The sequence below is a fragment of the Xenopus laevis genome, chromosome 4L (assembly GCF_017654675.1).
Source record: "Xenopus laevis strain J_2021 chromosome 4L, Xenopus_laevis_v10.1, whole genome shotgun sequence".
Taxonomy (NCBI): Eukaryota; Metazoa; Chordata; class Amphibia; order Anura; family Pipidae; genus Xenopus; species Xenopus laevis.
The window spans coordinates 118,016,466-118,031,940 of NC_054377.1; the positions used below are offsets into that span (position 1 = coordinate 118,016,466).

The following is a 15,475-nucleotide window of genomic DNA, read 5'->3' on the forward strand; positions in this document are numbered from 1 at the left end:
TAGCATAAATAGACAGTTTCACAGCATCACTGCACATTTTTTATAACTAAATCTGTATTGGGATCAAGTACAAGGTACTATTTTATTAAAACAGTTAGTTATCCCTCCTGGCAATAAAGTCATTTAAAAAGCTGCTAAATCTACCATAGGTTAATGGAACAAGATGTGCATTACCCAAGCTTACAGGAATAGTGCAGTGACTCCTTCAGGTCCATTTCAGGTTCATTCTACTTGGGGTTTTTAAAGCTCAAGTTTCTCCAAAGGAACTGTACAGAGTAAATGTGAAATCTTTGGCCAACAACTCTATCAAATACCACGGGGCAGAACTTTTAGTAAAAGAAAACATTTGTTTTAGCAACCTATGTTAATAAAAGACCCTGGATAGTCTAAGGGGGTTATTTACTAAACTCCGAATGCAAAAATCATGAAAAAATTATGTTTTTTTTTAAATAAAATCTGACTTTTAAAAAATCACACATTTTTCGGAATTTATTAAACCCGGAGGATGGAAAAGTCAGAATGAGAAAATCCGGCATCTCAGACCTGTCGAGGTTGCATATAAATCAAGGGAAAAGTCCCAATGATTTTTTGATGCGCGCTGGGTTTCGTGCAATACCCCAAAGTTTGGGGTAAATCCGGAAGAATCGAGAAAAACACATTTTTTTTTCCCGCAAAGCAAATTTTCGGGAAAATGTAATAATAAATAAGCGGATAAAAAACCCAAGTGGATTTGATCAGACTTTGTAGCAGAAAATATTGAGATAAATTCGGACTTTGATAAATAACCCCCTAAAAGTTGAACAATATTAAAGAAATTGCTGCACCTAGTGCTGAGTGAATTTTTCGGCAGGCATGGATTTGCAGTGAAATGAGCTTGTGTTGATTTTGCAGTTAGGTTGTCCTAATGAAAGTTACTGATTATCACCAAAACACTGGACTACCAATGAACTCTGTTTTTAATGGTTTTAGCCGGTATTAAGCATTAGTATTGTTGGCTATAGATTTATCTTAGACTAGAGATAAACTCCATGGGAGACATTGTCGGATGGTGTTGGATCAACACTGTCTGACACGACACGACTGTCGGATGGGAACGCTCCATGCCGTGTCTTCTTTTGACGAGATAAAATTGGTGGCATCTGACTGACTTTTTTTCTCATTGAAATAAATTGATGAATGTAGATCAGAGTGACAGAAAGTTTAAAAAATCACTGCGACGTGCTGCTGTGACTTCGGCTCCTCTTCTGCTCTTTGCTGCGGGCCAATTAAAATTGGATCGCGGGCCGCATTTGGTGGGCCGTAGTTTGGACACCCCTGATGTAGATGAATGAACTACACCATCTGACTTTATCTGATCCAATTTAACATTCTACCTATAGGGCAGTGATGTGTGGGCCAGCCGATACCCGCGGGTTTACTGCGGGTTGGGCTGGTTCGGGCCCACCTTGCACTCCCTCTTCACAGGTGCGGGTTGATAAATTTGTATTTTAATAATTAACACCCCAAGCCTACTAGAAAATCATGTAAACCTTAATTAACAAACCCAATATAATATTGGTTTTGCTTCCAATAAGGATTAAATATTATCTTGGTTTGGATCAAGTCCAAGCTACTGTTTTATTATTACAGCAAAAATGGAAACCATATTTCAAAAATTGGATTATTTTGATAAAATGGAGTCTATAAGAGATGGCCTTTCTGTAATTTAGAGCTTTCTGGATAAGGGGTTTCCAGATAGCAGATTCCATACCTGTACTTGATTTAACATGGGTAAAACTAGCTGTTTATAGCTGTGTTTTATAACATAGCTTCCTTTTTGAAAAAAGGACTGTTCCTTATCAGCAGTTGTCTGGCTCTGTGCCTAAATGAAAGTTAAACTGTTTCTTCCCAATCCCAGCTGCAAGCATATAATAAACAAAGAGGGAGTTCAGTATTTCACTGGATGGCAGCCAGAGCAGAAACCATTTTCTGTGAGGGGGTTGGACATTGCAGTACACGCATGAAACTTCAATAGTAAGGAACTTTAAACAGGATTGTGAAGGATTGCAGTAATTGTAGTTAGAAGCAGTGAAGAAGCTTTAGGTTCTGTAGAGGGTAAAAGGGTAGTTGTGGAAGGAAGGTGCCACTCAACACAGTAAGGGAATACGTCCTCTCAGAAGAAAAATCCAGTTAATCTCCCTTCAGAACTTTGGCATCTGCTTTCATGGTGTGATATGTTAACACTGGGCATTATTGTTATCCTCACTCTTCTGCTGCTGGATTTTGTGAAGCGCAGGAAAACATGGCGGAATTTCCCTCCTGGCCCTCCCTCCAGACCCTTTGTGGGGAACATGCTGCAGCTAGATGTTTCCTACCTCCATGACAGCTATACCAAGGTAAGAAATACAAGTGTCTCAGCAATTTGTGGCTGCAAAGAGTGAAAAGTGAAAAGACTGCTAAAATAGTTTTAATACAGTGCTAGGCCTGTAATGTTTATAGAGTATCCACTTAATGTAATGTAATTCTGTAATCTTGACTGGCTCTTGTTTATGTTTACCAGTCACATTAATGTTTCCCTTTAAGTTGGGAGACTTATAAAGTAGTTGAGACCCCAACAATCTCTCTACAATCCTCCGTCTCTATTGATACACAGCTAAACAACCCTGAGCAATACTGTTTTAATAAGATTACTTTCTATTAATAAGAGAATATTGGTGGTTCTCATAGCTGTAATTCAACAACACCAGGAGGGACACCAGCTGCTTATCACTTATTTGGAATTTCAGAAAAATGTTTCCTATCTGGGCTGGGAGAGCCTGGTGTTTGGTTTCATGATGTCTGATGTGAATGTTTATTTTTGCAGCTCAGTAAAAAGTATGGAGATGTGTTCAGCCTGCAGTTTTTTTGGCAAAATATGGTGGTGCTGAATGGGTTTGAAGTAATAAAAGAAGCTCTGTTCCAGAAGTCTGAAGACATAGCAGATCGGCCTACATTTCCTCTTTATGAAGCACTTGGGTTAACTGGAAATTCCAAAGGTATAATCTTGTATAATGCAGAGTCCTGTCACTTTTAATGAAGTGTCTTTGGGACAGGAAAGAGAAATCAGCTTTGCTGGGAAGAATATAATGTGAGACCAATATGTGACCTATTTAGTGATTATATTATTCTGGTGAAAAGGCAAAAATTGTCCATAGGTTGTATTTTTTAATATTAGCACTATAACTCTGTTATATCTGGCATATAAGTGGAATGGATATTCAGAGCACTAACTAGGGATACAAATAATCGAGTATATATTTAAGGACAATTTTGACCAGAGAAGCACTTTTTGCAGAATTCAGTCGAATACTTATTCAGACTCTAAGGGCCCTATTTACTAACAATCATATTTAAAAAAAAAAAAAAAGATTTAAAAAAAAAAAAGATTTATGATGCGTGAAAACCGCGAAAAACTCGAATACAAAACTTCCCTAGGTAAAAGTTGTCGGGGTCCTGTAGAAGTAAATGAGAGCTGCTCTGATCATTCTGGATAGCTTTCAATCAGTTCAGACTAGGGATGCAACAAATCCACTATTTTGGATTGGCTGAACCCCCCGAATCCTTCGCGAAAGATTCAGACGAATGCCAAACCGAATACAAATCCTAATCTGATTATGCAAATTAGGGGTGGGAAGGGGAAAACATTTTTTACTTCCTTGTTTTGTAACAAAATGTCACATGATTTCCCTCTCCGTCCCTCTAATTAGCATATGCAAATTGAAATAAATTTGCATATGCAAATTAGGAATCGGTTTGGCCGGCCAGAAAGAGTCGGGCCTGGATTCGGTGCATCCCTAGACTTTTAGAAGTTTTCATATTTTTTTTTGCTAGGAATTGTCCCAAAAACTGGTAATTTTTGTTTGTACTTTTTTTATTCAGATTTTTTAATAATTCTCATGACATTCATAGTTATAGGGTGTTATAACTATGAATGTCCGAAAACTCTGATTTCTTATGCTTTATTGCCTGAAAACTTTTTTTTGGGGTAAGTTTTGGGTATTGCATGAAACCCAGCGTACATCAAAAAATCATTGGGACTTCTCCCCGATTTTCTAATTCTGACTTTTCCATCCTCGGGGTTCAATAAATTCAGCCCGATTAGCATCCAGCAGCCAAAGAGGAAGATCCACCCCTTCTCACTCACTATACCAGAATGTGACAGGACGTGGTCACAGCGCCCCCTGTCCAATAATACGTCTTTACAAATTACCTCTAGCTACGTGGGAATCTGCCCAGCAACTAGGGAGATCAGGAAGTAAAAGGAATTAAAGCAGTAGGGGCACATTAACCCTGTGGGTTATTGTTTTTTTACCTTAAGTCAGTCTATTATTGTTAATAAAATCCCACAATGCAAAATAAAACTGGAATTAACTGATACTGAGTTAATATTTTACATTAATACATTGTGTTTCCTGGCACAAATTCATTAGCAGTCATCTTTGGACTCACTGGGCAATAGAGTAAAAAGAGGGAAATATTTGATCTACTGACCTTGTTGTGATCAAATTATTAAGTTGGTTTTATCCATTTGACTATCATTTACTAACAATTTACCCTTTGGCTATTAATGTTCCACAGTATTGTTTGTGTTCTCTTTACTTCATGTCTGTTTTTGTTTCCACTATGGAAAATGCTTCTTCAGTGCCCTAAATGCCACCTGCTAATGGATTAAAACCAAAGAGGAAACCCTGATCGTTCTTTCTACTATACATTTGTATCTAGTTAATGGGGTTGTTCACCTTTAAATTAACTTTTAGTATGATTTAGGGAGTGATATTCTGAGACAATTTGCAATTAAGTGAAAATATTGAACACGGAGCACCAGCAGTCATTAAAATCCATATTTTATTGATTCTTCATTAAAAAGACGAGCAGGACATGTATCCCAAAGCACGCTTGACGCGTTTCGTGGACTAAGCCACTTTCTCAAAAGCTATGCTCAAACTGTCCAGGTGAGCATTTAAAAAGGTAACACCACACCCCTTTAAAAACATTAACCCCTGCACTGCTGATCCTTAGAACACATAGAAACTTATAAATACATACTACAACAAGAGAAAAGGGGCTTAGTCATATTGGCCATGTTATTCATATTATCCTTTACATTATCATATATCCTTCAAACTGTAATTTAATTTAAATCGGGTGTCGTATCAATAGAAACCTCCATATATTCATTAATAAATAATAAATTAGTAAAGCTCATGGACACAGTTAATAAAGGGAAAAAAGAATTAATTAAGAAAAAGAGAGGGGCAAAACACAGACTGAAAAATATATCCATAAATTAAATCATTTGCAATTAGTTTGATTTTGTTTTATTATTATGGGTTTTGAGTTATTTAGCTTTTTATTCAGCAGCTCTCCTGTTTGCAATTTCAGCAGTCGGGTTGCTAGGGTCCAAATTACCCTAGCAAACATGACTGGAATATGAATAGGAGAGGGACTGAACAGAAAGATGAGTAATAATAAGCAGGAATAGCAATAAATTTGTAGCCTTACAAAGTGTATGTTTTTTAGATGAGGTCAGTGACTCCCCACTCATTTGAAAACTGGAAAGAGTCAGAATAAGAAGACAAATAATTCAAAAACTATTAAAAAAAAAATGAAGACCTATTGAAACGTCGATTAGAACTGACCATTCTATAACATATTAAAAAATAACTTAAAGGTGAACTACCCCTTTAACCAGTGACTAGTTGGATATGAAGCAAGAGTTTCTAAGCTAATGCTTTTTATTTTTGTTCATTTCCCCAGCTGTTGTTATCGCGCATTACGGCCCAGCTTGGAAGGAGCAGAGAAGATTCTCTATAAGTACGCTAAGGGACTTTGGAATGGGAAAGAAATCCCTGGAGGAGAACGTGGTGGAGGAAGCTGGGTTCCTATGTTCTGCCTTCCAGTCTGAACAAGGTGACTTTATAGGATACCATTGGTACTAACATGAACCATCACACAGAATGTGTTAAAGGGAAAGTAAAAATAAAAGCAGCATTTACATTTATATCTGAACACATTACTAGGTTTAGTACAGAGGAATAGTTTGGGGAAAATAGTTTACCTAAATACTGAAAAATGGCAGATACTTTTGAGCTTGCATAGGGAGGTATTATCCCATGGTAAGTCCCTATGGGAAGAGGTTAGGCTTTATAGTACAGAATCTAGCTATCTTTATAACAGAACACACAGATCCCAGTGGCCCGAATCCATTGCTAACATTACTGCATGTTTCTCACCTTTAGTTTCACTTTAGACCTATGGTGAACATGCCTTTTTCACCATTACGAGGCTCCCAAAAAGAAATCAAAATGCATTCCACGCAAGCAGCTGTTTTCCAATCACATGAATAGGAAACATGCTGGCTATGGCAGTTGGGTGTTGACTAAGCCTTATTTGCTCTTGTGGCATCAATATGCTTAAGTGGCATAATACATTTTCATTTATAGTCTTTCTACCAGTGTAAATGTATTTTTAGAAGGCCCTAGAAAAAAGGTGAATACTTACATTATATTACTAAAGTATCCAAACATCTTGTCATGACCGGCACCCAATACCAGAACAAGTGCCAAGCACCCTGGTCTCGGCTCGGCTTCACCAGTAGTGTGACCACCGTTGGACTTCGGGAGGAGCCCTCAGCTTACTTGGGTGCCACATGGACTTAACGAGGGGTGCAAGGCGAGATGTTCTGGCTGGCAGAGGGGCACGGCTGTTAGCAGAGTCTTTTGGGCCGAAGGTCACGGTACAAATGGAGCAGGCAACAGAATTGTCAGACAGGATGGGTCGAGGCAGGCAGATAACAAGAATCGTCAGGCAGGCTAGGGTCAAACTGGGTTGTCAATCAAGGGGTTAAGCAGGAAGAGTTGTCGTAGGCAGGCAAGGGTCAGGATACAGAATGCAGAATAGTCAGGAACAGGCTGGGTCAAACACAGGTAATCAAACAGACTAGATACAGAACAGAACGGATGCACAAGGCTCAGGAACCACTAGAAACAAGTTCTATCACGGGCAATTACCAACAGACAGACTGGGCTTTAAATATTATTTGAATTTCGCGCCTTTAAATACCACAGAGGCGCGCCGCGCGCCCTAGAGATTCGGTGCCTGCGGCCTAACGTGCGCCCATGCGATCCGGCGCCTGCGGCCTAACAGAACCCGCACGACGCGGCAGGCGTCCCCCCACTAGACCACCAGGTATGTCTCTTACACATCTCTCTTATCTCATTCCAAAAGCAACAGTTTCTACTCTTCTAGGAACGATTCTATTAAAATGTTGGCTCATTGTTGGTGGGATTTGTTTCCATGCAGCCAGAATATCACTACTGATATTGGACATATATGTTGGGTGTTCAAGCCTGGCATTCAAATTCAGCCTACAAGTTGGGTTGAAGTCAGGGCTGGGGCTAGTGAATTTTTTCTACTATCGTCTTAAATCCATTCTATTTAGAGCTTGATTTTAGCATGGGGATATTATCTTGCTCAAACAGGTAAGAGTCTTTGCCAACTAATGATACAAAGTAGGACAATGAGCACTCATGGGACTTGATGAAGAACAGTGCAAATGTATTAGGTCAATGTTTTGGCCCTACCTGGGATCTATCTGAATGCCATGTTGCTTCTGAGTATGGTTACATTCTGCTCCGGTTGTATTAATAAATTATTATTTTGTATATCTATTCACAGGTCGTCCATTCAACCCTCACTACAGTATTAATACAGCAGTCAGTAATATCATCTGCTCCATCGTTTTTGGTGATAGGTTCGAATATGATGACGAAAAGTTCCAAAAACTTCTGCGTCTCCTTGATGCAGCCTTGAAAGCAGAATCTGGATTTTTTACACAGGTGAGCGATGAATATCTAACATAACAGCAGATTTATTGTAGATCAGACTGGAGAATCTAGAAGGATTCCAAGCAGTGTCATTCGTTTTACTGTTTATCAAGACTGTCAAGAAAGTGTTGATAAAAGAACATTTGGACGTTAATTTTCAATTTAAAGGGATTGTTCACCTTTGAGTTAACTTTTAGCATGATGTGGTGAGTGATATTCACAACTTTCAATTGGATTTCATTTTTTATTATTTGTGGTTTTTGAGTTATTGGCATTTTATTCTGATTCTTTCATCAATCTGGTTACTAGGGTCCAAATTATCTTAGCAAACATGCACTGATTTGAATAAGAGCCTGGAATATTTATATGAGAGGGCCTGAGTAGAAAGACAAGTAATAAAAAGTAGCAATAACAAGCTGGAAAGAATCAGAAGAAAATAATAAAATAATTACAAACAAAAAAATAATGAAAACAAAGGAAAGTTGCTTAGAATTGGCCATTCTCAAACATGCTAAAAGTGAACCATCTTTGTAAGCTTTTTTTTTTTGTAATTCAGTAAACTGTGGGTTGTTCTTTGGGGTTCAGCTTATTTAAAGAGGTCTGGGTGTGGTTTCTCTCCCCAGTGCTACAGAATTATGTAGCCATTCACGTGAAGCAATCTTCATCCCCCACAGCATTATGGATCACATGGATGATCTCTTGTTATTTATTTTTACCTCAAGGTAAAAGGTGAAATATATTAACAGAACTGTATTCATTTTGTGGTTTGCAATATTTCCCTTATCGGTGCAGAATATTAATCTATGGAACCTAAACATATTAAGGTTACTCCATTAGTTTATAAACAACCACGTTTAGCTGAGAAATGAATCCTGACTTGAATTAATAATCCATGTATTTCTTCGTTTAGATAGTGACCGCAGTTCCTTGGTTGTCTAAAATCCCAGGTGTGACCAAGAAGGTTTTCCAGCCTCAGATACGTATTTTTGCATATCTCAAAGAACTTGTTGATGAGCACCGCAGAACATGGGACCCCGAGTACAAAAGAGATTTTATAGATGCCTTTTTGCTGGAGATGGAAAAGGTAATGCATTTGCTGATTAGGTCCCTGACGATTTTATTTATGCAATCATAATCTGAAGAATTTTATGCTAAATGCATGTAGTTTTAAAATAAACATTGAGGTGCATAATAATACGTCAATTGTTCTCTTTTTAAAGTCTCCTCTATACCTTCTGGCCATTCTATATAGTATACTGTTCAATAAGGTTGAAACAAAACTCATGATCAACAAGTTCAACTGTTTGCTCATTCAACACCCATTTATTATCTATATGCATGTTTCTAAACCATGGATCCTTATATGTTCTACACTTTCCAGGAGGCTGTAACCCTGGATTATATATATGTTATCAATGTTGAGGATGTAGTCCAGATGTGGCAAAAACAAAATAAACCAAAGAAACACATGGAAAGCTGTCTCCAGTATTCCTCAACTTGCATAGAAATTAGCTTCTCTTTGCTGCAATCACCTCTCACTTCCAGTTTTCCCAGATGGCACACATGTTAATAAGCAATGGTTTTATGCACTTATTGTGTTGACATGGATTTTAGTTTTTTACATCAGCTTTTGGCAAGACTGTGTGAAATTTTTACTTTGTGTACAAACACATCCACAGGCCTTCTGGCAGACAGAGGGCTGACGCAACAGAATTTTGTGCCATGTACAAGCAGCAACTATTCCCTCAAGAGTAGAATAACACTTTCCTAACAAACCTTGTCACACCTGAGGATAAGGGTGGTGGCACACGTGAAGATTCCCGTGGAACTTAGTTGGCCAACGACAGATCTTCTCTTGTTCAGGCGATTAATCTCCCCAAAATGCCTTTCTGCCAGCAAGAATCTGAATTGCAGACAGGATGGCATACGGATCACTTTGGTTTTCCAAATGTGCCCAAAGTTTCCTCATGAGGCAACTTTGGGCAACTTCGGAAAACTAAGCACTACGTATGCCATCCTGCCAGCGATTTAAATTCTTGCCGACGGGAAGGCATTTGGGGAGATTAGAAGAGGAGGTTTGTCGATGGGCGACTAATCTCCCCGGAATCTGCACGTGTGTCACCACCCTAAACTCTCCTTTATACAAATCTTTATTCTAATCTTGGTCGATGCCCTTGCTTCAATAGAGAGGCTCGCTGGCTCCAGTAGTGCTGAAGAGTCGGATGGTGTACTTTGTTCATGCATCTACATCCGACAGTAAATGTATTTCAATGGAAAAAAAGTTGGTCAGACACCATCAGATTTTATCTTGTTGGATAAAGACACAGCATGCAGCGTTTTCATCCAATAAGCGTGTCATATCAATTAGAACAATTTCCATGTAATTGACACATCAGATTTTCGTATCAGTCCCGGTATCAGTATATTTTTACCCATGTGAATGTATCCGACGTGTAGGATGCGCTTTGTCGATCAAAATCTCTCGTGGAGTTAGCCCTAAATGAGTGTCACAGCCTGTCCAAGAACTGACCAATTACTATGAGGATTCAAAAGGCCATAATTTATAAACCATACTCATCATGGTTGAATTATATCTTTCCAAGGCCAAAGGAGACAGTGAGACCAGCTTTAATGAAAACAATCTTCTGTATACGCCAGTTGACCTTTTTAGTGCTGGCACAGAAACTACAACTACTACACTTAGGTGGGCTTTACTGTACATGCTGCTGTATCCAGAAGTCCAGAGTAAGTGTCTGAATTTGTTTTTACTTTTTTAAATAGAAATACAGGTATAAGTTCCGCTATCCGGAAATCCGTTATTTAGAAAACTCCTAATTGTGGGAAGGCAATCTCTTATAGACTCCATTTTATCTAAATAATCCAATTTTTTTAATGATTTTTCTCTGTAATAATAAAACAGTACCTTGTACTTGATCCCAACTAAGATATAATTAATCCTTATTGGAAGCAAAACCAGCCTATTGGATTTATTTAATGTTTACATGATTTTCTAGTAGACTTAAGATATCAAGATGAAATTACGAATAAGATCCGTTATTCAGAAATCCCCAGGTCCCGAGCATTCTGAATAACAAGCCCCATGCCTGTATTTAAATTAAATTTTCCTTACTCTAGTGTGTTCCAATTCTTATGTATAGGGGTTAGTTTCTCCTGACAATCTGAATCTTGCTGGTAAATTGAGAATACAGCATGTTTATATAATTGTTTACTTGAATAAGATTATCTACTGAACTGAATCTGTTGACTCAGGGAAGGTCCAAGAGGAAATTGATCAAGTGATTGGAAGAAACAGGAAGCCTGCTATGCTCGATGTATTGAATATGCCTTATACCAATGCTGTTATCCATGAGATTCAGAGGTGTGGTGCTGTGCTCCCTCTCACTTTACCACATATGGCGTATAGAGACACAGAAATCCAAGGCTATTTCATCCCAAAGGTAATGGATGTCACAGTTATTTTATGGCTTTCATTTTTGAAACTGGGCAAATGATGTAATGTGTTATTTCCTTAAAGGGCATGAAAAAATAAAATCCCATTTTACTTTCTTTAATGAAAAAGAAACCTAACTCCAATATACTTTAATTAAAAAATGTGTACCGTTTTTATAAGAAACCTGACTGTATGCAGTGAAATTCTCCCTTCATTTACTGCTGTGGATAGGAATTGTCAGATGGTCCCTAACTGCTGAGCAGGGAAACAATCATACTTATAAACAGCAAGGGGAGCCCCCGCCTTACTTCCCAGCCATGCAGAACTCAAGCAGCTTTGTTTGTTTCCCTGTAGAGCAGTCGGCAACTGTGTAGAGATTTGTATTGGATTTTATTTTTGCCTTTACATCCCCTTTACTGTTTCCAACTCCAGCTGCAGGGACAAAGATCATGGAGCCAGATTTAAACAAATAAACTGGGCAGTAGCGATCCTAGAGGGGGGCGTGACGCGCAGCCGGGCCCCGCCCCCTCCGTACGGCTGCATTTGCCCGCATTTGTATGTGGCGCATGGACTGCCGGGGGGCCCTGAGGGGGTGCGGGCCCTGTCCCGCTCGCACCCCCTGCTCCCCTGGTAGTTCCGCCACTGAAACTGGGATTCTATTTGGAGGATTATTTTTATTAGAGTATTGGAGTATTTTATTTGCTGCAGCCACTGGTTCTGCAGATTTACAAAAACTATAAAATCCACATTAGATTACATGACAACACAGGACCTAGTGCAGTCTGCATATTCTGATTATTATTCAGTCTTGCTGTATCAGCTGCCTTATGCTGTTTTAATAATTTATGACGATCCCTAAGCTGCCCAGACCACACTGAGCATGTGCACAGTCTTGGTCTTGCAAAGATGTTTAACAAAGTTACAAGATGGTGACCCCCTGTGGCCAACTTTGAAAGCATAAATCATTTGTTTTATTAGGCTTGTGGTGCAGTAAGTTCTTTATGTTTAGTATACAAAATACAGCATTTCTAGCCTTATTCTATTTTAGACTTCACTCCCCCTTTAATGTTAAAGCATCTATTGATCAGCATTGGTCCTCCAGTAGTTTTACAGTCCCAGCGTTTGTTGTGCAGTGTTCTAACTACTATACAGCAGACAGCTCCCCCATCACTTGCCAATGTGACCAAGTAAGCAATTGCAGAGGGGGTGGCATGTGGCTGGTACTGTTAGCAACATTATGCCACTGTTGGTGAGGATTCTGCAAGTCGTGGCATACAGCACTGACTAATTTGCTGTCCTTGTATTAAGTAGAAACATACACCCACCTGTTAGAGAACCACACAGTTCTAAATGTATTCCTGTTTTGTTTCTAGGGAATGGTTGTTATGATAAACCTGTTCTCTGTTCTAAAAGATGAAAGAGTCTGGAAAAAACCATATCAGTTTTATCCTGAGCACTTTCTGGATGAGGAGAGAAAATTTGTAAAGAAAGAAGCATTTGTGCCATTTTCTGCAGGTAATAAGAAACTGATGGTGACAGGGACATAATCAAAGCCAAAGCAATACTTTTAAATGGCCATAACAATTAGTGGAGGTAACCCGTGTTTGACTGGGGGGGGTCTGGGGCCCACTGGAGCTGCCACCTCGGGCCCCCCTGCCACAGTCATGAGCTGACTCCACAAACAGCCGCCCTCCTGCACATACCTTATACTTCTCCATTGTATATGCTATCGGGGAGGGGGTCAGGGGGAGCACCAATAGTTTTCAGCAGGGAGCAGGTCTGGGTCGGCAGGGTCCACTGGGTTTTTCAAGGTGTCCTGCTGGAGGAAAATATTAAAATACAAAATACAGCCTTTTACACCTTTTAATAAATGTTGACATGCTATGGTCAGTATTTAAAGTTAGTCCAAATAGTGTCCCTATGACATAGCAGGCAGAACAGAAACACCTGTAATAGCATTGGGGATGATAGTACAGCCAGGGCCACCCTCATGTGGGGTCTTGGTGCCTGTCAGAGGGGCAAAGATGCAATATTTGGGTATGTGGGATAGCAGCTATCAAAGGATCCGGTTTCTACAATATCTTATTTTAGAGTTGCCCAACCTGTTTCCCTCCACTCACTGAAAGCTGGAGGATGTTGGGTCATGAACACGGTAGGACCACATGTGGGAGAGTCTTTCTAAATATACTGTATACAGCATTCTCTTTTCAAGACACTGTAATGCTAGTTAACAAGGAACCCAAGGAGACCACTAGTAAGAACCCTTCAGTGAACAAGGTCCCTGGTCTTCACCGACGCCCATTTGGGGCCCCGGTCTTTCTGATGCAGAATCAACAGGGAACCTGAACACGTCTGGGATACCCGCAGTACAGACAAGGCTGAATCATAATAATCATTTATTTATATAGCGCTGTCAAGATACGCAGTGCTTTCATGGCCAGGCAAGGTTCAGGACGGCAAGGATCAAAGTCGGTAACCAGGCAGAAGTCAAAAACCGGAACAGCGTAAACAGGAAGGATAAGGCAGGTTTAAAGGAGAAGGAAACCTAGTCGGCGCAAAAACCCTCCCCCCCTCCCGTGTGTTGCCCACCCTCTCTCCTCCTCCCTGGCCTACCTGTCCCACTGGGCAAATGCCCCTAACTTGTTACTTACCCTTCTGCGCAGGTCCAGTCTACGGAGTTCATCTTCTTCCACGCGATCTTCTTCCTGCTTTGACCGGCGCATGCGCAGTAGGAGCATTTAGCCGGTACTATCTATTGCGCATGTGCCAAAAGGCACGAGTGACTTTTGACGCATGCGCAGTAGATCCGTACCGGCGAAATGCTCCTACTGAGCATGCGCCAAAACTCCGGTCAAAGCAGGAAGAAGATCGCATGGAAGAAGATGGTGCCTGTGAACTATATGGACTGGACCTGCGCAGAAGGGTAAGTAATAAGTTAGGGGCATTTGCCCAGCGGGACAGGTAGGCCAGGGGGGAGGAGGGAGGGTGGGCAACACACGGAAGGGGGGGAGGGTTTTTGCGCCGACTGGGTTTCCTTCTCCTTTAAGGTCAAAAGGCAGGCAGAAGTCAAAAACCAAAATCATACACAGGAACAACGCTTTGGCAGGATCTGAATATACAGAAGCCAGCTTGGCCAAGGAAGGGAAGCCACTATTTAAGGCAAAGGAAGCCAATGGGAGAAGGGAATAAGGGATGGACAGAAAAGGGGACCAATGACTAGTCAGTAGAACAATAAGCGTCCAATTGGATGCAGGCGCCAGTTCCGTTGGAGGGAAGTGTGAGGTGCGCATGCTCCAAATGTGGACGCGCCTGAACCCTCCGGTCAGCATGTCTGCAGGTAAGATTAGGCAGCTGAACAGCGGGGCGGGTTACAGACACTTGGTTATACATGACATGATGTTATTTTAATCTCAAAAAAAATGCTGTGCAACATCCAGTTGTTTCTTCATTTTGTTTGCAAAATGCAGGGGGAAAGTGAAAATAAAACCTAATTAGAAATATAACTGTAGCGCTTATCAGTCTTTTCATTTGACGCTGAATCTGTACTTTTCAGGACGGCGGTCTTGCCTGGGCGAGCAGTTGGCCAGGATGGAAATTTTTCTCTTCTTTACGACTCTCCTACAAAGCTTAACATTTCTGATTCCAGACAAAGAGCCTCGTCCGCGGGAAGACCCTCTATCTGTATTTACACTGAGCCCACACTCTTTTAATGTCTGTGCTAAAATGAGATAGGATATTGATCTGTTCTTTGTTTGCTTCTTCATATGAAAAATCTGAGGTGCACTCTGGGATTTGGGGAGTTATGGGGTTTATACTGTAATGTTACTTCTCATCATGTCTTCTTTATGTCCTGCTGTAAACATTTCCATGAGCACAAATCTTTTCACAACCTAAAGAGAATATATAGGAAAAAGGAACCTACTTGCCATTCTCTATATTGAGATTAACAGAAGGACTGGGAAAATCCTTGGAATCCATAATTACAATGAGGAGGACAATGCAATTGAGCAATCACAATATATATTATTTAGTTGCTGATGTCAGTGACAACTTATAGTTTGGAAATAGGTAGACTAATAACTCAGAAACCACACACACTAAGGGGCCTGTTCTAATTATTTCTGGTGACAAAATTCACACATTCAAATTTTAATCCCCCCAATTCAAACTAAATTGGAAT

General features: G+C 40.1%; 1 protein-coding gene across 1 annotated transcript; it reads left to right on the forward strand.

Moving 5' to 3' along the window:
• Positions 1-1,931: 1,931 nt before the first annotated feature.
• Positions 1,932-15,369, forward strand: LOC108714516 (cytochrome P450 2D15-like). The gene is made up of 9 exons (XM_018258812.2): positions 1,932-2,375; positions 2,843-3,014; positions 5,776-5,928; positions 7,696-7,856; positions 8,755-8,928; positions 10,448-10,589; positions 11,115-11,302; positions 12,669-12,810; positions 14,849-15,369. The coding sequence occupies exons 1-9, from the start codon at positions 2,214-2,216 to the stop codon at positions 15,025-15,027; spliced, it is 1,473 nt and encodes a 490-aa protein (XP_018114301.1). The 5' UTR covers positions 1,932-2,213; the 3' UTR covers positions 15,028-15,369.
• The last annotated feature ends 106 nt before the right edge of the window (positions 15,370-15,475 follow it).